The following is a 25,656-nucleotide window of genomic DNA, read 5'->3' on the forward strand; positions in this document are numbered from 1 at the left end:
GTACAGTCTTTATTTTAATGATTTGCTGATGTTGGTAAAACCAGCTCCAACACAGGTCATCATTACTTTGTCTCCTCCTTTCCTTTCATCATCCGAAGGTTTCTGAGGCTCCATCTTGAACACCATCTGGAAAAAGTCTCTTAGATGTCTGAGCATCTCAATCCTGAGAGTAAAAGATGGAGAATTTGAGACAAACATCAAGATTTCCAGTTGGGTTGTTTGGCTAATCATACAGCACAACACATGACAGGCTACCTGAAGGTGACCGCTGTTTTACTACAAAGTCAAATACAAAACATTAGCGCAAGTCAGTAGGGACGTACTGTGACTTTTGACCCATTGTGACGTCAGAGTAGTTGACTACGAGCTTGTTTACAATACGCTACATTTTGCCAAGACATTGAAGAATCAAAAGAATCAAATTATTTTGTGCAAACTTGCAGATATCGATAGCTCGAGACACCACCTTACGAAGAAGTGTGAGCCTAATTTTCGATAACCCCCAATGTGAAGACAATTCTGTCAAAAGGGTTTCAAGTTTCTGTGCAGTGCGTATGCATATGATGATTTTCCTGCGATTGCAGTCCACAATCCTTTGTGGTACATCTCGAACATGACAAGTGTCAATTCAAAGGCCATAATTATGAAAACTACACTACCTTTCAAAAGTTTGGGATCACTAGGCATACAGAGGCCCATTATCAGCAACCATCAGTCCTGTGTTCTAGTGGCATGTTGTATTTGCAAATCCAAGTCTTTAATTTTAAAAGGCTACTTGATCATTAGAAAACTATTTTGCAAGTATGTTAGCACTGCTGAATACTGTTGTGCTGATTAAAGAAGCACTAAAACAGCCTTCTTTAGACTAGTTGAGTATCTGGAGCATCATCAATTGTGTTAAATTACAGGTTCAAAATGGCAAGAAACAAAGAGCTTCTGAAACTCAGTCTATTTTAGTTTAAGGCTATTCCATGTGAGAAATTGCCAAGAAACTGAAGGTCTCGTACAACATTGTGTACTACTCCCTTCACAGAACAGCACAAACTGTCTCTAACCAGAATAGTAAGAGTGGGAGGCCCCAGTGCACAACTGAGCAAAAGGACAAAAAGTGTCCAGTTTGAGAAAAAGAAGCCTCACAGGTTCTGAACAGACAGCTTTATTAAATAGTACCCACAAAACACCAGTCTCAAAACTGAAGAGACGACTCCGGGATGCTGGCCTTCAAGGCAGAGTTGCAAAGAAAAATCTATTTCTGTATTTCATGTATGTTTTCATGGAAAACAAGTACATTTTTAAGTGACTCCAAACGGCAGTGAATTATTCTCTCCTCTGTACCGTAAACAAGCCCCAAGTGCAGAGCAAGGACAGTGTTTGCTTTGGAATGCCTTCAAACACCCAATTGTAGCTCAAAGATCTCTAGATATAACCCAAAAAGAATCTTCTTCTCAACAAGACATACACACAGAAAATGCATGAATCATTCAATCAAAATATAAATCCTGAAAACTCCAAGAAACAAATAAAACTAAATCCTGTAAAAAGGGCGTTGTAAATCAGCTCAGCATCGGCACCGGTAAGAGGGAGGTTCGACAGGGTAGCCTTGCCAAGTCGTCCACTATGCGGATCATTGTTGGGGTGTGGGTGCCTGCAGCCGCCATTGAGTTTTTTCTGGAATACGACCCGGTTAAGTAAGCAGCGTGACAAGAATGACATGACCTGGCTGTGTGTAACCCGGAGGACACATGTCCAGAGACTTGACTCTCCTGAACTCGCAGAGAGTTGCTTGATCAGACAAGGTCATAACGGAGACCAGGATGTTTGGGAGGAGGTGAATTCAGCACTGCAGCCCAGGCCTCAGAAGGTGCTCAGAGAACTATAGGGATGGCACTGCCAATCTTCAGTTATCATAGTACTGTACTTGACAGGCACACAGCACCGGTACCATGATAACTGAAAATGGACAGTTCATAGTCTAACTCTGAGGGGGAGTAATGGACCTGCTGTCCAAGATTAGTTCAGACACACACAGTATAAAAAGTTCAAAGAATACAAAGTATTTACCCCAAATAATTGCCAAAATAAATATTTATCAAATAGCCAACCAAAAGATTAATAGGAAATGTTGGTTTTCCTTCCATCACAGGTTTAGTGATCATTTGTTTGAGCGTAGCCATTCAAGTTTCCTGCTAGTTGAAAGAACTTTGGATCCAGGTCCTACCAAACAAAAATAAACATACGTGTAGGGGGACAGTGGGCCAAGCAGAGCTTTACACACGTCTTGTTGGCGTAGGGTCATGTAGAGGAGAGCCAGGCTCTGATTGGCTGAGTCGATACTACCGCCCTGAAACAGTAAGAGCAGAGAGGGAAGAGTGTCAGTAACAACAACAACATAACACTACCGCCACCAGAGGTCTCGAAAACAGACTCCGTAATCTCATAAGAGCATACCTCACATGACACCATGTCCTTGCTTAAAACAACAAAAAGCAAATTCGACGGGTCACTAATTAAAAACAATGACATAATCGTAACAGTTTAATATGTATTTTTGGGCACGTTTATGCTTTGAGGATATTCGTGCCAGATTGCAACCTTTTTGGCAGCGATACATGTGAATTGGAGGGAGAGGCTCAGACTACTGGGCCACCTCGGGTTCAGTTTGCCACTCCGACACACTCAAATCATCACAGTCAGCCCTCACACTGAGCCATGTCAGACTCTGGAGAGAACATTCTGGTAGAAAGTGTTCTTCACATACAGTGTCAGTGGCCCACTTTATGCCAAACATCTTCTCATCCGCATGAATGTGATTCAATCATCTAATCCGTTTTTCAGAGAACTAAGGCTACATTGTCTTTAGTGATACCTTGTTCCAAGAGACCACTGGGATTCCAAACGATTCACTGTTCATTGTCTGACGGTCTGACCAGAAAGTCTGTCTAAGAGAGGTATGTGATAATTCTGTTACGTTTATTCAGATTCCTTTCAAAAGTATTTTTTTCCATTGTTTTATACAACACAGCTTGGGGATAGCATATAAAACTAACATTCAATATTCAAACTAACATTACATCTTGAGAAAGCTCCTCCCCAAGCCGTAATAGGCAAAGTATTCCTCTCACTTCAAAGTCCAGATGGGAGAATGTAAACAGCAACAAAGCACTGTTGGTGAACCATACCAGAATTATAATCACCAAAGGAGACAAATCATACTGCACATAAACACCATGCAATATCCCTTTTAGAGGGCAGGGTTTCTCCACCCAGGGTCACGCTCAAACTAGACTCTCCACTGCCACGAGGCAGAAGCTCGAGTATATGTGCCAGGAATTCACAAAGTTGCAGCCCTTCCAATGATCAGACCTGGTATTAAGATTATGATACTAAGCAATGCATGAAAACTGAACATTTGTAATATTAGAAATCTTGTGACCTACCAAATAGGAAAAAAATATATATTGAATGTGCCTTCTTAGAATGACACTGTAACCCAGGTCCAGAAAAAGAGTACTGACCAGGATGCATAGATTTTACCAGAATATAAACCAAACAGAATATGAACTGTAATCTGGCATAGAACATTCATAAAAGTACAATAGGATGTAGAGAGTTGTCTTGAATTGCGGTTAGAGGATAGGATAGATTACTGGACTTTATCAGTGGTGGATTGTACTGTGGAAGGAAGACACAAGTCAAACAGTATGTGACAGATTGTGCACCTTTTGCTAGCAATGCATAGAACCTCTTTGCTGAACCATATGCTGTCTCTTAACTTGGCATCATGTAAAAACAGGTTAAAGTAAGCATTACATAGGCATGTCCCACTGATGTTTAGTGATATTCTGGGGATTTAAAGATACAGTATTATTATGAATGCTGAACACTCGGTTTTGTAGAAGGAAAAGATTAACTACACAAGTTTGTACATTATTTATACACCTCCAAAATGTATTTTCAAAAATGTATCTTTAGGTATCCTTGTCACATCAGGTAGTATCTCACCACAACAGGCTGGCATTCCATGTATTGCTTTCCTCAAAAATAATTTATACAAAAACGGGCATTATAAAGATTTACAATTTCAGATTGTCATTTTATTTTTTGCTTTCTCTAAATAGAAGGGGGAAAAATGTTTTGACTGCCTGTAACCAACTGCTAAATCCAAATATATTGTTTAGAAATGATTAATCCAAAAGGATAAATAATTGGAAAAAAATAACCACTACTCACATCAGTTCCCCTCGTGCCTCATCTCACCAGGCACTCCAAAACACAGTTGCCATCCTGCAGCTCTTGTTGACTACGACCACTATGCTAGCTGCTGTCTGCCACTACAACTGATTAGCCACTGTACAAACACAGTGGTGCACAGCATGTCCTCAGAAAGAAACTCTAGCCCCTGTATGCTTCAAACATTAACCATTTCCAGGAGTCACCCTGGAATCTCTCTCCTAGTGTTCCCCCTTACCTCCTCTGTGAGAGACGCCCAAGCCTAACAGCGACCAGAGCAACAAAAATCTACACTCAAAACAAATCAAATTCTCCTGGCTAACTGGACTCACATGCTCTTATGAAAGGCGGTGACCAATGGGAGTCACAAGGGGTAAAGTGAAGTCACAGAAACGGCAGCTAATTTAATATTTCATAAAGATTATCTTTTGGGGAGTGGGGGACAGTGTGGGATGCATTTTGAAAATCTGAAGCCAGCTTTGCAACACATTCACATCATTATCATATTACCAGAGAGAAAAGATGCACATTCACAATGACTTGGCTTCAACTTCAAAGAATAATCCATGACCTTAAAGAGACCCTGCATAACATTTATGTAAAGTTCTGAAAGTGGAGACTAAGGTCCCTGAATGCTGTGCATTCATCATGATGAAATTGTTGGAGTGTCTGTGCACAATGACACCCCATAAACTTATTGGATCAATACTGTGACCAAACTGATCCAGCCTACCACTTTAAATCAACCTTAGTGTTTGTACGTATATACATACATAGATACATATACATACAAATAGAAGACAAATAGAATGATCCCAGACCAGCGCCCATACTGAGGTGCTTTGTGAAGACAGGTCCAGATGTCCACAGTACATTGGGTCAGACATAAAATGTCCTTTAACATAGTTAAGGGCTTGACTCAATCCCAACATGTCAACGAAACCTTGTCCCGCTTGTTAACACAGATTCCCCTGTAATGATGAGACAAGCCATCTGAGGGGTGTCTGTGTTACTCTCTCCAAATCCTCCAGCGATTGTACATACCACTGAAATAGAAAATGTTGGTGACTATAACACAATAATGAATCCATTTACAATTTTCTTTGCATGTTACGCACTGTAAAGCATTGCAGCTCCATACTCAACAGCCGTAATAAAGGTTTGTGAAGAACGAGTAAACATGAATGTGAGGAAACCACACATTATTTCTACTTAGTGTGGCATTAATCAACATTCTTTAGAATATTCATGAGTTTACACACAGCCATGACTGCACACAGTACCAAGAAGTGGAATATGGTTATTTCACGCAAAAGTAGACTTTCTCAACAGATTTGTTTTTCTACTGTGAATTCATGCAATGTTCCTTAACAGGTTATTGGATTTCATGCAATTTGACCATGTCCGTTAATTATAGACATGTGTAAAACCATTGTTGAATAATTATAAGAGTGAGTTAATGGGAAACTGAATTAGAAGCTGATTCTTGTATGTAAGATTTACCACACCACTGCATTTCAGAGAGCGCATTGTTAGAGACAGAGAGTCACTCAGCTGAAATCATTTTGGCGTTTATTTATATATATTTATTAAAAAGAAATGCCATTCCAATGGTCACATCCAAGTGCCATCCCTCCTAGTGTAAATCCAATGGGCACATCCAAATGCCGTCGACCAGTTAAACCTGAATCGTTGCTAAATCCAACGGAGACTTTCAACAGGTTTTCAACAGGAGTCAAGGCCCGTCTTCGGAGGGGAATGATCGGCAGGCATTTTCTACCGGTGGCCTTGAAAAACTGAAAACTTTAGTCATTGGCGATTCCATTACCCGCAGTATTAGACTAAAGAATAAGCCGGCGATCGTACAATGTTTACCGGGGGGCAGAGCCACCGACGTAGCCGCAAATCTGGGGTTGGTGCTAGCGAAGTCTAAAACTGGCAAGTATAGGGAGTACAAAGATATTGTTATTCACGTTGGCACCAACAACGTTAGGATGAAACAGTCAGATGTTACGAAGCAGAACATAGCTTCAGCGTGTAAACTACCTAGAAAGATGTGTCGGCATTTTTGTCTCTGGCCCCCTCCCAGCTAGGGGTGGTGACGAGCTCTACAGCAGACTTGCGCAACTCAATCGTTGGCTGAAAACGGAGTTTGTAGATAACTGGCTTTCTTTTTGGGACTCTCCCGGAAATAGGGCCAGGCCTGATCTGCTGAAGAGCGACGGACTCCATCCTAGCTGGAGAGGTGCTCTTCTTTTATCTAGGAACATTGACAGGAGTCTCACTCCTATAGCCTTAACATGAGATAGGGTGCAGGTCAGGCCAGCCTGTTAGCCAGCCTGCTAGTGGAGTCTGTCGATAGTATAGCCAGAGTAGTTAGTACAGCTTTACCTATTGCCACTGTGACTCGTTCCAGGCTGAGAAAAGTTAAACAAGGTAGTGCTAACAAAAACGACCTTAAGATAAAGCCTTCCTCCACCTCGGTTACAAATAAAAATGATTATCACCTCGCATCTCAAAATGGGACTCCTAAATGTTAGATCCCTTGCTCCAAAGGCAGTTGCTGTAAATTAATTAATCTCTGATCATAAACTAGATGTTATTGGTTTATGTGAAACGTGGCTAAAGCCTAATGAATTTATTGCCTTAAATGAGGCCTCTCCTCCTGGTTATACTAGTGATCATATGCATCCCGAAAAGGAGGGGGTGTTGCTAATATTTATGACAGTAAATATACATTTACTCTCAAACATATCACCGAGTTTCATTCTTTTGAAGTTCTACTCATGAAAGTTAACCAGGCCGATAAATCGTTTTACATAGCTACTATTTATAGGCACCCCGGCCATACACAATGTTCCTCAATGAGTTTCCAGAATTCTTGTCAAACCTTGTAGTCATGGCAGATAGTATTCTAACTTTTGGCGATTTCAATATTCATATGGAAAAGTCCAACGATCTTCTTCCAAAAGCCTTTGAAGCCATAATTGACTCAATGAGTTTTATCCAACGTCTCAGGTCCAACAAATTGCCACAATCACACCTTAGATTTAGTCCTGTCACGAGAAATAGATATTGTAGATCTAATAATTTCCCCTCAAAATCCTGGATTATCGGATCACGGTCTTATTACATTTACCATTAAAACAAGAAATCCACTTGCTCCGCAAACAATGAGTTTCAAAAGCCGTACTATAAATTCTCGGACTACAAATAAATTCCTTGATATACTTACAAGTTCGCTCATTAACGACAGAGTAAATAAATCTGTAAACGATCAAATCGAGGATCTAAACTCAACACTGAGAAATACATTAGACACAGTTGCACCACTAAAAACAAAATACTTGCAACAAGAAACTTGCTCCCTGGTACTTAAGCACTTAAGCAAGCCTCCAGAAAATGGGAGCGAAAGTGGCGCTCCACCAAGTTGGAAGTATTTAGACTAGCCTGGATAGACAGTACACTACAATACCGAAAATCACTCACGTATGCTCAATCAGCTTATTTCTCCAACCTGATTGAGGTGAACAAAAACAATCCAAAATGTATCTTTGATTCAGTTGCAAAGTTAAGAAAAAAGCAAAGCTTAGCAAGTGAAGTGGGTCTTCCCTTTAGTTGTAATGAATACATTAACTACTTTGATGAAAAGATCATCACCATTAGAAAACAAATAACTGACTCCTCCTTAAATAGTTATGTTCCTCAAAATCTAAGTTGTCCTAAAAATTTCCTGAACCTCCCTGACCAGGTGTCAAAGGGAACACTTGAATTTTTTGTTCTAAACCCACAAACTGTCAGCTAGACCGGATTCCAATAAAATTACTTAAGGCGCTATTTCCTGTGCTAGGTCAGCCAGTGTTGAACATAATAAATTGCTCCCTTTCCTCCAGATGTGTACCCAACTCACTAAAAATAGCGTAAATTAAGCCTCTTCTAAAAAAATCTAAACAATTATACGCCAATATCGAACCTTTGACAAGTCAAAGGTATGCTTTGGTGTTCCTCAAGGCTCGGTTCTGGGCCCATTATTGTTCTCACTATATATGCTCCCTCTGGGCGATGTCATTCCAAATCACAATATAAACTTTCACTGTTACGCTGATGACACACAGTTATATATTTCAATGAAGCATGGAGAAGCCCCAAAATTAGCTACTTTGGAAGCATGCGTTTCAGATATTAGGAAGAGGATGACAGAATTTCTTGCTCTTAAACTCAAGGAAAAAAGAAATGCTCGTTTTAGGACCCAAGAAACAAAGAGCGTTGTTAGCAGATCTCACGGTGAACCTCAACGGCTGCATGGTCGTATCCCAAAAAACTGTAAATAACCTTGGCTTCACCCTTGACCCTGACCTCTCCTTTGAAGAACATATAAAATATGTCTCAAGAGTTGCTTATTTTCATCTTCGAAACATTGCAAAAATTTGAAAATTTCTATCAAAAACGGATGCAGAAAAATTTATCCATGCTTTCGTTACTTCTAGATTAGATTACTGCAATGCTCTTCTCATTGGTTATACAGACAAATTAATAAATAAACTTCAATTAGTGCTGCACACAGCTGCTAGAATCCTAACTAGAACAAAAAAGTTTGAACACATTACTCCTGTCCTAGTGTCCTTACACTGGCTGCCTGTTAGGGCTGATTTTAAGGTTTTACTCTTAACCTGTAAATCAATACATGGACTTGCTCCTATTTACCTTGCTGAAATGATCCAGCCATACATACATACACGTAACCTATGATCGCAAGATGCAGGCCTTTTAATTGTACCTAGAATTTCTAAACAAACAGCTGGCAGCAGGGCCTTTTCTCATAGAGCTCCACTACTGTGGAATGATCTGCCAATTAAGGTTAGAAATGCCAACTCAGTGCAAACATTCAAGTGTCTACTAAAAACTAATCTCTACAGCATGGTGTATAATTAGGTGTAGCCTGGCCCGGGGGCAGGAAAGTGACCAGTAGGCTTGATACTGTCCACCCTTGCTGTCTTGCCAGGTGGGCTCTCGTCGCCACTGGGTTGCCCTCCCTCCAATGCCTTTCAGGGGGAAGAATCACTGGCTTGTTGTTGACTCTCTGTTGCGCACTTGTGCAATTGGGCTGTACGCTGCTGGCAATACTCGGCCCTCATTCAGGGGGGTTGCGGTTGGTGGTTATCCCTTTGGTTGATGCCTGGCAATGTGGGTGGATTGATTTTCTGCCTGTTGGGCCCTGTCTGGGGCCTCCCCCGGGTAGGGCCACAGTGTCGCCGGACACCCCCGTCTCAGTCCCAAGGTGTTACGCTGCTATATTATTGTGCTGGAGGATATGAGGAATGCACTTTCTAACTTTTCTCAGTCTCCTCCAGTTTTAAATTTTAGGAGGAGATGAGGTCCTGGTCCACACCTGCGGAGTACCTGGCTTGGGGGGCCCGTTGCTGTCCCTGTCCTTGTCCACCTGGTCATACTTTTGACCTAGTCTAAAATCAAACAGGATTTAGCCCAGAGAAATTTATAAATTATTTAAATTGGACTTAATATCTCACCCGGCACAGCCAGAAGAGGACTGGTCACCCCTCGGAGCCTGGGTCCTCACTAGGTTTCTTCCTAAAATTTGGCCTTCCTAGGGAGTTTTTCCTAGCCACTGAAATCCAACACTACTGTTGTTGCTCCTTGGGGTTTAAGGCCGGGTGTCTCTGTAAAGCACTTTGTGACAAGTGCTGTTGTAAAAAGGGCTTTATAAATACATTTGATTGATCCAAGTGCCATCCCTCCTGGTGATAATCCAGTGGGCACTTTTCAGCAGGACCTCGCTGGTCTGGCATCTCACCCAGTGTGCGCCCGCCAGCCAAAATTAAATGTTGTATACCCTTTCCCACTTTTGCCGCTACACAGAGTTAATAAGAAGACATCTGTTTATTTTGCATTGATGGGTTCCTAAAAATCCCAACAATAAGGCATAAAAGATGCTGCTGCATGTGGTGGCCAGGGGGCATTCATTCCGCTGAGCCACAACAAGGCTGTTTGTACATTTAAAGAACAGAATATTGCCAGATGCTAAAGACTCAAGTTGTACTAAGTGTTTAGCAAAGTTTGCATTTTTCCTGCTCAACCAAGCATGAACAGAGTGATTTATTTTTTGTTATGTTGTTTTATTTATTGCTACCAAATTGTATGTTTCACACAGGCTTAAATAGATGATTTTTCTACCACAGATGGTAAATTAGGGGTGTGTCAAAATGCCCACCGCCATGGACATGCACAAGCATGAAGGCTAAGAACAGGTATTCATCAATGTAATATCCCACTGGTGTTTGTAAAATTATGGTAGAATAATTTGAGCCATTCTAAACTTGGTTTGTAAGTACACATTTAGGAAATGTTCTCCCTTGAAGAAACAGGACTTCATGGTTTTATACATACCGTCACAATCAACAAAGGGAAATGCAAATTAAGACTTAAAAACAGACAAAGTGCACCATGCCCCGTGACGGGAGATTGGTTTTGATGTGTGCGTGGCAACCCACCCTGTAAATTTCTTCAAGCAAGTGCTTGGCACAGTTCCTTCCCATGTCCTCAGGAAGCACTGGTTCTCCCTGCCCCTGGGGTGTGGATACCTGCTCTGCACTGAGGAATGTCCCGTTCAAGGTCTCTGCCACCAGGGTCAACCCAAAGCCTGGAGACCTGAGGACCGCAGCAGCCATGGCAGAAAAAGAAATTTAGGGTACAAAAATGACAACCATGAGTGTATGCCTCATTTGAAGTGACAAACACATAGTACCCACAAACAAGAACTACTGACAATGCTCCATAAAAACATTTATTTTTCATACGCTGTGCATTAATGAATACAAAACTAAATTAATCAAATGTCTTACTTTCCAGACTTGTCCCCTTTCATGTGGTCTGTGTAGATGTAAATGTCTGGAATGAATTTGTTCAGAATGCCTCTTGCAGAATCCACTAGTCGATTTGCCATCTGTGGAGAAACCCTGACAGAGTATCTTTATGACCAATGTCAAGGTTGGCAACTTCGGGTGTCGCTGTATAATGGACCAATAAACGATGTGCAGTCTTAAATAGTGGACTCCGGGTCACGAGATCAGCCCATCAAATTGACAATCTCTTCCAAAAACTCACTGTTCTCAAAAGGTGAACTTACCAAACCAATACATGTATAGGCTTCATACAGAGCCAGGAAAAGCTAAAAAAATATGTTTAAACCAACTAAAACCACCTTGCTACCGTATATTTTGGAGTTTCTGGATCAGAGCTTAGGAAAAAGGACGAAACATCGGATTGAGAGAACGAAAAGGATACGCTATTCCTCTGATTCGCTTGATTTTCCCGGGGTCTGTCAGGTTCACGGATACGAGAGTCTTCCGAACAGGACACGTGAACAGCACCTCACCTCCCCCACCTGGAGCCATCCCCCTCTTCACTATCTGCATAAAGAATCATTATAATACAGATTGGACGTAAAGGCAAGTCGCAAGAGAACGTTATGGCAAAAATAAATAATGTAAAAATATAACATACCACCACATACCAAGTACGTGCCTCGAATGGACATGAAGTCTGCAATTCTACCGTATGTACAGTAGAATACGTATACAAAGTAATTTATGGTATAATAGAAAAACCCTCACCTTCAGTTCCAACCCGTCAATTCCAAACTTCCTCATCAGGGGAACGGCCGAATACTTCAGCTGATCAACCTAGAAGAAAAAGTGAGACAACTGGTGGTTGAAATAGAAATAACAATCCTCCACTTAAATCCCATGCACTCAAGACAAACGGTTAATGTCGCTGATCCAGTATAGCTTATGAAGACCGTAGCAATGCGCTTTGCCAACCCAGACACTCTTGTTTAAAAAGAAAGGGGGACATGGGCCTAACCGAGGGGTCTGTGGGGTCGTTGGTGACCCCTCTCAGTACGGCCTTCAGGGGCATCTTCATGAAGGGAGCCAGCATCAGCAGAGCCTCCAGGTAGAAACCCACGGAGCGTTGGGTGTTACAGTCGTGTTCCACCTCCCCGCCGATCAGCAGGCCCGGCTGGTAGAAGAGCACTGTACCTACAGAGCAGAAAGACAACAGGGTTATTTACCAGATATCGAAAACCGGGTGGTAGTACAAAGTTGTAGCGAAACAGCTTGCTAGGCAGAGATTTATTGAACACTGTCTGGGGGTGGGTCAGGAGGTGTCAGCACCACCTGGTCTTAGTCTAGGTTAAGAGTTGACTGACTGAGTGAAAACTTCTAGTATTTTATTTTTATTTTAACTTTATTTTAACAGGGAAAACTGACTGAGACCTGGATCTTTTTTCAGCTGTGTCCTGGGTAAACATGTTGCCAAGTACAGTTTTAGGCACACAAACAAAACATTTATAGACAGACAATTTCAAAACATGCAAAACAAAGACATATAATTCAACAGAAACAATCACAGACAACATCATATAGATCCTCCGTTACAGTTTTAAAATGGGCAAGGGACACCAGTGTTTAACTTAAGTTTGATCTGCAGTTTGTTCCATAAATAAGGAGCAAAGGAAATGAAAGAAGCCCTACCCAACTCTGTGGAGACCACTAGAGTCTCTAATGTAATCCATGTCTGTGATCTGGCTATGAAATTTGTTAGTCTAGTAGAAATTAATTATATATATATATATATATATATATATATATATATAGATAGATAGATAGATAGATAGATAGAGGTAATTTTAAAAGAAGTGCTTTGTAAATAAACAACAGAGCATGTTGCTCTCAACTCAGATCGAGAGGCCCAACCCACATGTTGGTATAGGATACAGTGATGAGTTCTGTAACTATCACCCATGATAAACCTGAGCGCACAATGATAAATAGCATCCAGTGGATTTACTGTTTGTCGAAGTATGCATGCATATAGACAATATCAGCATAATCTAAAACGGACATAAAAGTAGTCTGAACAATTTGTTTTCTATTTACAGAGGAAAGAAAAGCCTGCGTTTAAAACAAGTTAAAGCTGTAAAAGAGACCTCTGTAGAATCAAAAAATCAGATTTCAATTGCATTAATGTTTGTTCCACTGTTGGAGCAAGAGTACATCATTGTGTCATTTGCATGAAAAATGAAATTACAATCTGACATCAATGTTGTTTGTTTAAAGTGAGAACAATAGTGGGCCAATTATTGAACCCAGAGGGACCCCTTTAAGTAACTCCAAGGACTCGGACTTGACCCCGTCAACCATGATGGCCTGAGTTCAATCTTTAAGATGGTTTTATACAGTGGGGAGAACAAGTATTTGATAACCTGCAAAATTGGCAGTGTTTCCCACTTACAAAGCATGTAGAATTTAGTATTTGATACATCAGAAAAGCAGAACTTAATAATTGGTACAGAAACCTGTTTGCAATTACAGAGATCATACGTTTCCTGAGGTTCTTGACCAGGTTTGCACACACTGCAGCAGGGATTTTGGCCCATTCCTACATACAGACCTTCTCCAGATCCTTCAGGTTTCGGGGCTGTCGCTGGGCAATACGGACTTTCAGCTCCCTCCAAAGATTTTCGATTGGGTGGATGGGGCCATGTATCGCGAGATCTGGAGACTGGCTAGGCCCCAGGATCTTGAGATGCTTCTTACCGAGCCACACTGAGTGTTTCGGGTGGTTGTCATGCTGGAAGACCTAGCCACGACCCATCTTCAATGCTCTTACTGAGGGAAGGAGGTTGTTGCCAAGCTCTCACGATACATGGTCCCATCCATCTTCCCCTCAATACGGTGCAGTCGTCCTGTCCCCTTTGCAGAAAAGCATCCCCAAAGAACGATGTTTCCACCTCCATGCTTCACGGTTGGGATGGTGTTCTTGGGGTTGTACTCATCTTTCTTCTTCCTCCAAACACAGAGTGGAGTTTAGACCAAAAAGCTCTATTTTTGTCTCATCAGACCACATGACCTCCCATTCCTCCTCTGGATCATCCAGATGGTCATAGGCAAACTTCAGACAGGCCTGGACATGCGCTGGCTTGAGCAGGGGGACCTTGCGTGCGCTGCAGGATTTTAATCCATGACGGCGTAGTATGTTACTAATGGTTTTCTTTGAGACTGTGGTCCCAGCTCTCTTCAGGTCTTTGACCAGGTCCTGCCGTGTAATTCTGGGTTGATCCCTCACCTTCCTCATGATCATTGATGCCCCACAAGGTGAGATCTTGCATGGAGCCCCAGACCGAGGGAGATTGACTGTCATCTTGAACTTCTTCAATTTTTCTACTAATAACGCCAACAGTTATTGCCTTCTCACCAAGCTGCTTGCCTATTGTCCTGTAGCCCATCCCAGCCTTCTGCAGGTCTACAATTTTATCACTGATGTCCTTACATAGCTCTCTGGTCATGGCCACTGTGGAGAGGTTGGAGTCTATTTGATTGAGTGTGTGGACAGGTGTCTTTTATATAGGTAACGAGTTCAAACAGGTGCAGTTAATACAGGTAATGAGTGGAGAACAGGAGGGCTTCTTAAAGAAAAACGAACAGGTCTGTGAGAGCCAGAATTCTTACTGGTTGGTAGGTGATCAAATACTTATGTCATGCAATAAAATGCTAATTAATTATCTAAAAATCATACGTGATTTTCTGGATTTTTGTTTTAGATTCCATCTCTCACAGTTGAAGTGTACCTATGATAAAAATTAGACCTACATGCTTTGTAAGTAGAAAAACCTGCATAAATCGACAGTGTATCAAATACTTGTTCTCCCCACTGTAACTATCAGCAGGCATCAGTGCCCAGTCCTATATAGGACAGCTTACTCGGAAGGATGGTTTACAATGTCAAAAACATTTTGTAATGTAGTACTGGAGCACCTGTTTTCCTTGCCACAGCCCAGGCTTAATTATTTAGCAGGATGATAAAAAAAAAGTACTACATTACAATAATAACTTATTACACAGGTACATACACATTATTACAATCACCTTGAAGGGCATATCAGACTTAACAGTGATCGCACAATGAATTCCATCCCAAACAAACCAGCTGAACTGTGTGTTCCGTCATACTGGAGACTGCCAAGGACAGTTTGGAGTACATGTATCATGCATTCACAGGTAGATAGCCAGCGAGTATAAACAAACTCAATGATAACAGAAATCAATACCAGACTAGATGTATCCTAATAGAGTAAAACAAATGTCTGTGTGTGTCCGTGCATACACGTGACTAGTCAGAGACGTATTATAAACACTTGGTAGTGCCTTGATAGTGCCTTTTTTGGGGAGCTGCAGGACATTCAGCTTTTTGTTCCTGAGCCACTCCAGTGTTGCTTTGGCTTCTGCTTCAGATCATCGTCCTGCTAAAAGATGAATTACTCTTCCGGGGGGACACAGAGGCGTTCCCAGGCCAGCTGGGAGACATAGGACACGCTGGAGGGACTAGGTCTTCCCCTGGGTCTCCTCCCGGTGGGACAGGACCGGAACACCTTCCCAGGAAGGCGTTCCGGAGGCATCCGAAACAGATGCCCAAGCCACCTCAGCTGACCCCTCTCGATGTGGAGGAGCAGCGGCTCTACTCTGAGCTCCTCCCGGGTGACCGAGCTTCTCACCCTATCTCTAAGGGATCGCCCAGCCACCCTGCGGAGAAAGCTCATTTCGGCCGCCTGTATCCGGGATCTTGTCCTTTCGGTCATGACCCAAAGCTCATGACCATAGGTGAGAGTAGGAACGTAGATTGACTGGTAAATCGAGTGCTTCGCCTTGCGGCTCAGCTCTTTCTTCACCACGACAGACCGATACATCGACCGCATTACTGCAGAAGCTGCACCGATCCGTCTGTCAATCTCCCGTTTCATCCTTCCCTCACTCGTGAACAAGACCCCTAGATACTTAAACTCCTCCACTTGAGGCAGGCACTCTCCACCAACCTGAAGTGGGCAAGCCACCCTTTTCCGACTGAGGACCATGGCCTCGGATTTGGAGGTACTGATTTTCATCCCCACCGCTTCACACTCGGCTGCAAACCGTCCAAGTGCATGCTGAAGGTCCTGGCTTGAAGGGGCCAACACGACAACATCATCCGCAAAGAGCAGAGACGAAATCGTGTGGTCCCCAAACCTGACACCCTCCGGCCCCTGGCTGCGCCTAGAAATTCTGTCCATAAAAATTACGAACAGAACCGGTGACAAAGGGCAGCCCTGCCGGAGTCCGACATGCACAGGGAACAAGTCTGACTTACTGCCGGCAATGCGGACCAAGATCCTGCTTCGATCGTACAGGGACCTGACAGCCCTTAGCAAAGGACCCAGGACCCCATATTCCCGAAGCACTCTCCACAGGATGCCGCGAGGGACACAGTCGAATGCCTTCTCCAAATCCACAAAACACATGTGGACTGGTTGGGCAAACTCCCATGAACCCTCCATCACCCTGTAGAGGGTATAGAGCTGGTCCAGTGTTCCACGGCCTGGACGAAAACCACACTGTTCCTCCTGAATCCGAGGTTCTACTATCGGCCGTATTCTCCTCTCCAGAACCCTGGCATAGACTTTCCCGGGGAGGCTGAGAAGTGTGATCCCCCTATAGTTGGAACACACCCTCCGGTCCCCCTTCTTAAAAAGAGGGACCACCACCCCGGTCTGCCATCCCAGAGGCACTGTCCCCGACTGCCATGCGATGTTGCACAGGCGTGTCAGCCAAGACAGCCCCACAACATCCAGAGACTTGAGGTACTCAGGGCGGATCTCATCCACCCCCGGTGCCTTGCCACCGAGGAGTTTCTTAACCACCTTGGTGACTTCAGCCCGGGTGATGGACGAGTCCACCTCTGAGCCCTCATCCTCTGCTTCCTCAATGGAAGACGTGACGGCGGGATTGAGGAGATCCTCGAAGTATTCCTTCCACCGCCCGACGACATCCCCAGTTGAGGTCAACAGCTGCCCACCTCTACTGTAAACAGCGTTGGTAGGGCACTGTTTCCCTCTCCTGAGGCCCCGGATGGTTTGCCAGAATCTCTTCGAGGCCAGCCGATAGTCCTTCTCCATGGCCTCACCGAACTCCTCCCAGGCCCGAGTTTTTGCCTCCACAACCACCCGGGCTGCAGTCCGCTTGGCCTGTCGGTACCCGTCAGCTGCCTCAGGAGTCCCACAAGCCAACCAGGCCTGATAGGACTCCTTCTTCAGCTTGACAGCATCCCTTACTTCCGGTGTCCACCACCGGGTTTGGGGATTGCCGCCTCGACAGGCACCAGAGACCTTACGGCCACAGCTCCGAGCGGCCGCTTCGACAATGGCGGTGGAGAACATGGTCCACTCGGACTCAATATCTCCAGCCTCCCTCGGGATCCAGTCAAAGCTTTGCCGGAGCTTTTCATCCATTCTTAAATAAACATGATTCCTAGACCCTGTTAATAAGAAGCATCCCCAAAACACAATGGTGCCACCAAACTTGACTTGTAGGGACAGTGGCCCTCATTTATCAAAAGTGCGTACACCAAATTTCCAGCGTACACCCAAAACCACGGTGACTTTGAGATTTATCAATATGGATGTTGGCGTACGGCACTCAAATCCTACACCAGCTCAGGAGGTGGTGTACGCACGTTTTGAGTTAGTGCAGAAATGCGCAGGAAAAAAAATCCTAACGCACTGACAAACTAAAAGACATGATATATTATGACCCACTTTAAAAAAAAAACAACAACATAATTACAAACTTCAGTGTTTATTTTTGTGCAACATGGACTTCTATGTTTAATTTGACTTTACCAAAGCATTTGATTTATATGTATTCCTTCAGATGCGAGCCTGTGTGCTTTACATGACGTTTCAGGGTTAGGCCCGGCAGTTGCGCACAGACTGGGTTCAGTAATAAAAGGCTTTTAATGACCAGAATATAATTCAGACTGACAAAATAAATATGACATTCTTCTTTTAATAACAATAAACTTCATTAATAATAAATATCATAAAATAATAAGACGAATATTACAAATTGTCATGCAATTATTAATGTGAATGAATGGTACTCCACATCACATCATCTTTTATTCCGCTTTTTCAACTGCCAAATAAAACAATTTTATTTCTTTCTACCTCCCTGGTGATCGTCTCAATCTCCACGTCAGAGAAGTTTCTCTTTTTTGCCGTCTTCCGTGTGTCCATGGTGTAAAATGAGGGCGTGGGGGAAGCGGAGACTTGAATATATAGGGGCGTGTTATTCTAATGACGATCGTTTTCAGCCGCGGCATTTATCAAGGGCAGGTATTGCTTACACCTGGATTTTAAAGGTACGCACAGCTTCATAAATCAGGCGGTGAGAGGAGTGTAAACAAAATCTTACGCCAACATATACGCCCGTTTCTACGCAAGAATGATAAATGAGGGCCAGTGTGCCCTGATAAAAGAGCAGTGTCATGGTCAAAAAGAACTAGCTTCGCATCTTCTGACCGCAACACATTTTCCCATATTGCAGCTGGGTCACTTTCATGACTTTCCTGATGATGGAACCAAATGTGCCCACTGGGATATCCAAACACTTTCATGCGTATACTTTTCCTAATTTATGCTTTTGTACTTTATTGCCAAAATCTAAATTTTCTACTTATACAACCGGTCCAAAGTTTTAGAACACCTCAATCTTTCCAGTTCTTATTGAAATTCACACAGTTTACTGTACTCTGAAATCAAAGCATGGAACAAATACATTATGGAATTATTTTGTTTAACGAAACATAATCTACATTTTTGACTAAAAATAACTAGGGATGTAACGATATTGACGATATCGCGCTATCGTGGTGGTAAACGTGTCTCGATATCGTCGTGGTTGGGTTACAATATTAAAAGGACAGGTGTCCGTCAAAAAGCAAGAGGAATAAACACAGTCCCGCGGAACAAATCATTGTTAACTACATAGACCATGATCCTTTGCGCTGCGTCGTCACAACAACCATTGTTAAGCCAATAGGATTGCACACTGCACGCTGTCCACACAAGCTCACAGCAAGCCAGCATGGCCGATAGCGATACTTGTAAGGATGAAAACAACAACCCCGAAGTTGAGATTGTGCCAGCCCCTGCAGCTTTTAAATCAGATGTCTGGAAACATTTTGGTTTCGCCGTGTCAAAAAACGCAAAAGGAGAGAAGGTGGTGGACAGACAATGGACTATGTGCAAGCACTGCCACAGTAAACTGCGATACAACACGGGAAAGACTGTTTAAGGATTTTTTATTTTTTACTGTTTTTTTTTCTTCTCCCTTGCAATGTAGATATTTTGATCTTTCTGATGAAAAATGTGAACATAAGCTAAATGATAGGTCAGTTTTTTTTAAAAGGCTTTTTGACTGACTATTTTATTTAAGTTTAAGTTATGTTCCTAAATACCAGTTTTAAAAGGCTGTATTTGCTTTGCACATTTAAACCTGACTTAACTTGATCTTTGTTTGCACTTAAAGGGAATTCCCTATTGTTTACAATTGTTCTAGTTGCTTCTTAACTTGCACATTGCACAGAAGAATCAGTTATGCAACCAAATATTATTATACAGAATATTGATGTTCCTGACTACAACTTGCACTTTAAAAGCACTATGTGATCAGCGTTTTATGTTGTCATGATCCATAAATACAAAAATAAATTGCCTGTTGACTGGCAAAAGCAGAATAAATGTCAGTATTTTTTTTGCTATTATCATCACAAACATTATCGTGAGCTATTTAACAATACCGTGAGCTTTTCCACAATATCGCAATAAATATCGTACCGTGAGGTCAATATCGAAATTGTATCGTACCGTGAGATTTTGATATCGTTACATCCCTAAAAATAACCAACTTTTGCAGCCATAACAGCCGAACACACTAGTGGCATTATTCTCTACAATGGTAATTAACCATTGTTCGAAAGTTCTTCCCAACACTGTTGTAGAGGTTCCCACAAATTTGTCACACTTTTAGGTTGCTTTGCTTTCAAACTTCTGCCCAGTTAATCTCAAACCAGCTCAATGGGGTTTAAGTATGGAGACTGTGCAGACCATTCCATGATTTTAAGCCTACCACCTTCTTTTGTTTTAAGGTAGTTCTGGAGGTATGTTTTGGGTCATAATCTTGCTGTGGGATGAACCCCTGACCAACTCCTGCACATCAGAGAGTATTGCATGGCACTGCAAAATGCTGAGGAAGCCAATTTGGTTCAGATTGCCACTCTTGCCGACTCTGGCTCCAGCAATTTTATAATTCAATAAGACCTCCCAATCTTTAGTAGTCCACTGGCGACACTTCAAGACCCAGGCAATCCTCTTATTTTGCCAACTTACCAATGGTTTTATTACTGCCACTTGACCTTTTAAGCCTGGAGCTCAAAGTCTTCTCTTCACAGTAACATTTCAGGTTATTCACTGGACTGTTACATTTCTATACAAAATTGAGAAATGGGGGTGTCACGGAACTTGACTGATAGTGTATGTAGAATGTTTATTGGTCAAAATGTTCCCATTTCACAGCCTGACCAATGATTCTACAACAGTGGGTTTTTAATCTAGGAAATGTCACAGCAACCTTGAGAACTTTGGTTCACAGGCAGAGGCCAATGGCACAACAACTGTGTCTTCGTTAGGGCAATTTCTTTCATCTTTGTAAACTGGGAGTTTCCAAAGCACAGGGTTTGAATATGTATTCAAGAAACATACTTCAGTTTAAGTTCTGTAAGTTGCGAGGTGGGGCCTCCATGAGTCTGGCCTGTTTGTTCAGCACATACCATAGATGCTCGACTGAATTGAGATCTGGGGAATTTGGAAGCCAAGTCAACCTCTTGAACTCGTAGTGGTGTTCCTCAAACCATTTCTGAACCATTTCTGCTTTGTGGCAGGGCGCATAATGCTGCTGAAAGGGGCCATTGCCCAAAGCATCACACTGCCTCCTTCCTATAGGGCATCCTGGTGCCATGTGTTCTCCAGGTAAGCAACATCCACGTGATGTAAAAGAAAATGTGATTCATCAGACCAGGCCACCTTCTTCCATTGCTCCGTAGTCCAGTTCTGATGCTCACGTGCCCATTGTAGGTGCTTTCGTCAGTGGACAGGGGTCAGCATGGGGTAAACGTCCGGTGCAACGCAATCCATTACGCAACAAACTGTGATGCACTGTGTGTTCTGACACCTTTCTATCAGCATTCACTTTTTCAGTAATTTGAGCTATAGTAGCTCATGTTTGATCAGACCACATGGGCCAGCCTTCGCTCCCCACATGCATCAGTGAGCCTTAGCTGCCCATGACCCTGTCGAGCACTGCAGACTGGGAACACCCCACAAGGGCTGCAGTTTTGGAGATGCTCTGGCCCAGTCGTCTAGGAATCACAATTTGTCCATTGTCAAAGTCACTCAGATCCTTACATTTTCCTGCTTCTAACATCAACTTAGAGGACAGAATGTTCACTTGCTGCCTAATATATCTGACACACTGAGATTATCAGTGTTATTCACTTCACCGGTCAGTGGTTAATATGTTGTGGCTGATCCGTGTATTGGGAACACATAGGGTATACTCTGACTAGGGCCATATAAGAAAGTGTGGCTGTGCTCTATATATTCATCCTCTCATTGCTTACCCGTTTGATTGATTTCGATTCTGGTCCCATTGGTTACTTTGTCCAAAAGCCGGATGAAGCTGGCTTCGAAGTCTAAAACACAGAGTCATAATGTCAATCATGGTGTAACTCCACCGATGTAATGACATCCCATTACTGCCAAACAGAAACATTGTGAAGACTCAGAGAGGTGCAACACTCATAACAACGTATCATGCCAGTTCGGGTTTTACTGATCTGAGGCAAGGGTGTAACATTTTAATAACTAAAGTTCTATTGGTTTAGGTCAGTGGGTCCATCGCCATTTTGTGGCAAAACATTAAGGGTCAGTTTCACAGACATAGATAAAGCCTTGTCTAGGACTGAAGGTTTACAAATTTAAGTTGTAGTGAAATTACTTGGCAAATACGTTCTTTGGGATCTGAAGTGGTGGTCGTAACATCAGCCCATTTTAAACTGCCAGCACTTAGAAGTCCTTTCTGCTGACTATATTTTTTATGAGAGAAAGTAAAATCTATTGCACTTTTCCACTACATGGTACCAGCTCGACTCGGCTCTACACGTCTCGCCTTTTCTGCTTTTCCATTGGGCAAAAGTAAGGATAGTACCAGGTAAGGAAACATATAGTTAAGTTAATTCAAATGTTAATGCAATACCACATTGCATTTTCATTTTCCACTTGTGCCTGCATTATTTCAGTCAATATGAAAATGTTAATGCAATCATGTGATTTGCATTTTCATGTAGTCGTATGCACATTTGCTGTCAAAATTAAAATGTTAATGAAAAGACATTTGCCGTTTCATTTTCACAGACATGCCTTGTTTGTGGTTAACAAAATTAAAATGTTGATTCAAACGTGAAAAGCGAGAAAAGGCGCAATCCTTGGCAATAGCTTTTCCACGCCCTAACACGGTTTTCCTAACTTAATGAAAATGACTCCACAATTATTTTAGGCTTAGTATAACGTAGCTACTGAAGGTTGTAGCCAGCGATGTTTCTGTCTATCTTGCTACAACGAGACTCGAACACCAGTCACCAGACGTGTGTTCAACCAGACGTAGATAGGTCGGGTCTCTACCCACTACGCTATTTAACAAGAGGTAATCATTCAGTCACTCAGTAAGAGACATTCGCTTTTCTTGGCTGGTGAACAAATATTAAAACATGTTTGAAAACGTTTTCTAGCAAGAAATGTTTTTCCATAACCTATCCACATTTTGTCCAAAAGATAATCGGTTCGACAAAAAGGTCCTGTCATCTTTGCTCCGGTATATATCACGAACAGTGTAATATGATATTCTATTCGCTGGATGTTGCAATCCGCTTTTAACAAAAAACACAATTTCCTTCAGACTGCAGTCCGCATAAAGAAAGTTTGCTCAACCCAACTTCAGCAAGCTCAGTTTCCGTGACTGTTAGCCTATGAGCTAATTTTCCGGATTAAGTGTGTGTGATGACAGAAGCATATTGTACGAAATTGAACCGAAGAGGATGGTAGGTATTTGGTTAGACACATAGCAGCTGATATAAGGTTTACCTAGCTAACAATCACTATAAAAATACCACATGAACAACAACTATATTCCTAACTAAATATTGTAGAATGTGTGGTTTTAATATAGCTGGTTGAGTAATTACTATTTGTATTGAGACAATCAGCAAAATTTCAGTCTACCCGAGTTTTTTTTAAGTATTAACTTTTAACTGCGTAGTATTGCTAGCTAACGTTAACATGCTAACCATATGTAGCTATCGTACAGGTTAGCACAGAGTAGTCTTAGTAATACCGCGATGCTTTTGTGTGCCACTTACCTCTCAGCCCCGGGTTATCATCTTTAGATCGTATGTTTGTTATCTTGACTCGTTTGCCACTTAGTGTTGATAATACTAATCGTTGTCTAAAAAAGTTACAACCATCGTAGTTTAGCCCCTGGCTTGCCATGTTGTTGTTATTTCCACGTGTTTCAAGAGGGTGGTGGGTGAATTACGGAACGTGGTGAGGGACAGAAAGGGAATTTTAAAGGGACATGTAGAATAACCGAGAATAACCACCAGGTGCCCCCCTAGCACGGCTTTGTCAGTTAAACAGAATGCATATACCGTTAAGTAAGCTAAATGGTTTAATTTGAGAGAAATGTTGAGCGTTAATAAATATCACCAATTAATTTGAGATTGATTAGTATTCAAATTGTGTGTGGTTCAATCACTAACTTGCGCATAGTCTATGCATATGAAAGCCTACCAGCGGTGTACAATTTGTGTGAATTGTAGAGAAAACTATAGGAAAACACGTTGTATTGTTCAAGTTGTATAATGTTAATTCGTATATGGATGAGTTAAATTTCAGCTAGACACGCAGTAGCATTTGCATACGAGCTTTCGTATTTAACCCCGTTATCGAACAATTTGTTGTACGGCTGATGTTCCTAGAAGCGATCGACCCGTCGCTGAGATGGAAACATCACTTAGCCGTATCCCAAATCCTCGGAGATGCCTTTGTAATTATTAACCATTTACCAACGCAATTAGAACTGTAAAACTTTATATGGAGTGGTACCGTGGTAGGCCTATTTCAAACTCATATACCGCGGTGTTAAGCCGATCATCATCCAGGATTCATATCAGTCGGTTTATCAGCAATAATAAAATTGACAATAACAATGTATTGTTCATCAATATCATCGGCCACAGAATCTCAAAGTTCTGTCTTATGTTTAAGTCTTATAGTGGGGTGTATAATATGGAGTCCAGAAGCAATGCCATTACTTGAAAAAAACGTGTGCATTCCTTGTTATTTACAATTATAGCTTTGGGGAAAGGGAAAATCCTGGATGATGATTGTACACCGACGGGGCAGGACGGCTTTCTTTTGCTCCTTACACCCTCCATGGTAGCTGTGTGCAAACTAACTCAGCTTCAATTTTACAGAATTTAAAGATAAGATATCCTAATTGTTTCGTGGCTGTAGTTGTGCACAGCTACCTGATCGAGGAGGGTGTATTAGAAAATTCCTATAAAGTAGCTACTGAAGGTTGTAGCCAGCGAAGTCTGTCCTGAACAAATACTAAAGAATAATTTGTTTTGACAGTGACCTGAGTCGAATGCGGAACCAGGTGTTTGTAGTCCGCATCTTTAACCACTATGCCATTTAACCGGATGTAACTACCCACCCAACTACTCATCCACTCACTCATCCACTTACTCAAGGCTGATTTCACTCACTCAGTCGAGACATTCACTCTTCTAGGCCGGCTCCACTTACGCGGTCTGGCAAAAAGAACCTGGTGTAACATCTCACAACTAATTTGGTAAATTGGCAACAGGAAAATAACATAGGGCATAAAAAGAGCATCCCAGAGAGGATGAGGCTGAAGTAAAGATGGGGAGGGGTTCACCACTCTGTGAAAGACTGAGTGGGCAAATAATTAAAGAATAATGATGCTCAACATAAAATTGAAAAGAGATTGGGGTCTCATCATCTACAAATGGACTGAGGGGAAGTGGAAAACTGCCCTGTGGTCTGACAAATCAAAATGTGAAATTATTTATGGGAATCATGGATGCTGTGTCCTCTGAGCTAAAATGGAAAGGGACCATCCAGCTTGTTATCAGTGCACATTTCAAAAGCCAACACCTGTGATTGTATGGGGGTGCATTAGTGCACATGGCATTGGTAAAATGCACATCTGTGAAGGCACCATAAATGCTGAACAATATATACTGGTTTAAGAGCAACATACACCGATCAACCATAACATTATGACCACCTGACTAATATTGTGTACGTCCCCCTTTTGCCACCAAAACAACCCTGACCCATCAAGGCATGGACTCCACTATACCTCTGAAGTTGTGCTGTGGTATCTGGCACCAAGA

The 25,656-nt window shown here is 42.2% G+C and overlaps 2 protein-coding genes across 2 annotated transcripts in view; one reads left to right on the forward strand and one right to left on the reverse strand.

Annotated features, from left to right (window-relative positions):
* Nucleotides 1-23,751, reverse strand: rcl1 (RNA terminal phosphate cyclase-like 1). Its single transcript, NM_001303641.1, is given in 9 exon segments — nt 1-163; nt 2,238-2,341; nt 10,740-10,896; nt 11,091-11,216; nt 11,533-11,657; nt 11,862-11,930; nt 12,112-12,287; nt 21,799-21,870; nt 23,593-23,751. Coding segments are annotated over 9 exon segments (1,113 nt in total). The 5' UTR covers nt 23,723-23,751; the 3' UTR covers nt 1-9.
* Nucleotides 23,154-25,656, forward strand: part of ak3 (adenylate kinase 3) — a 15,346-nt gene continuing 12,843 nt past the window's right edge. The window contains exon 1 of the mRNA XM_020053284.3: nt 23,154-23,274. The gene's annotated coding sequence lies outside the window, so the exon portion shown is untranslated. The remainder of the gene's footprint in view (nt 23,275-25,656) is intronic.

Source organism: Esox lucius, chromosome 14 (assembly GCF_011004845.1).
Source record: "Esox lucius isolate fEsoLuc1 chromosome 14, fEsoLuc1.pri, whole genome shotgun sequence".
Lineage (NCBI taxonomy): Eukaryota > Metazoa > Chordata > Actinopteri > Esociformes > Esocidae > Esox > Esox lucius.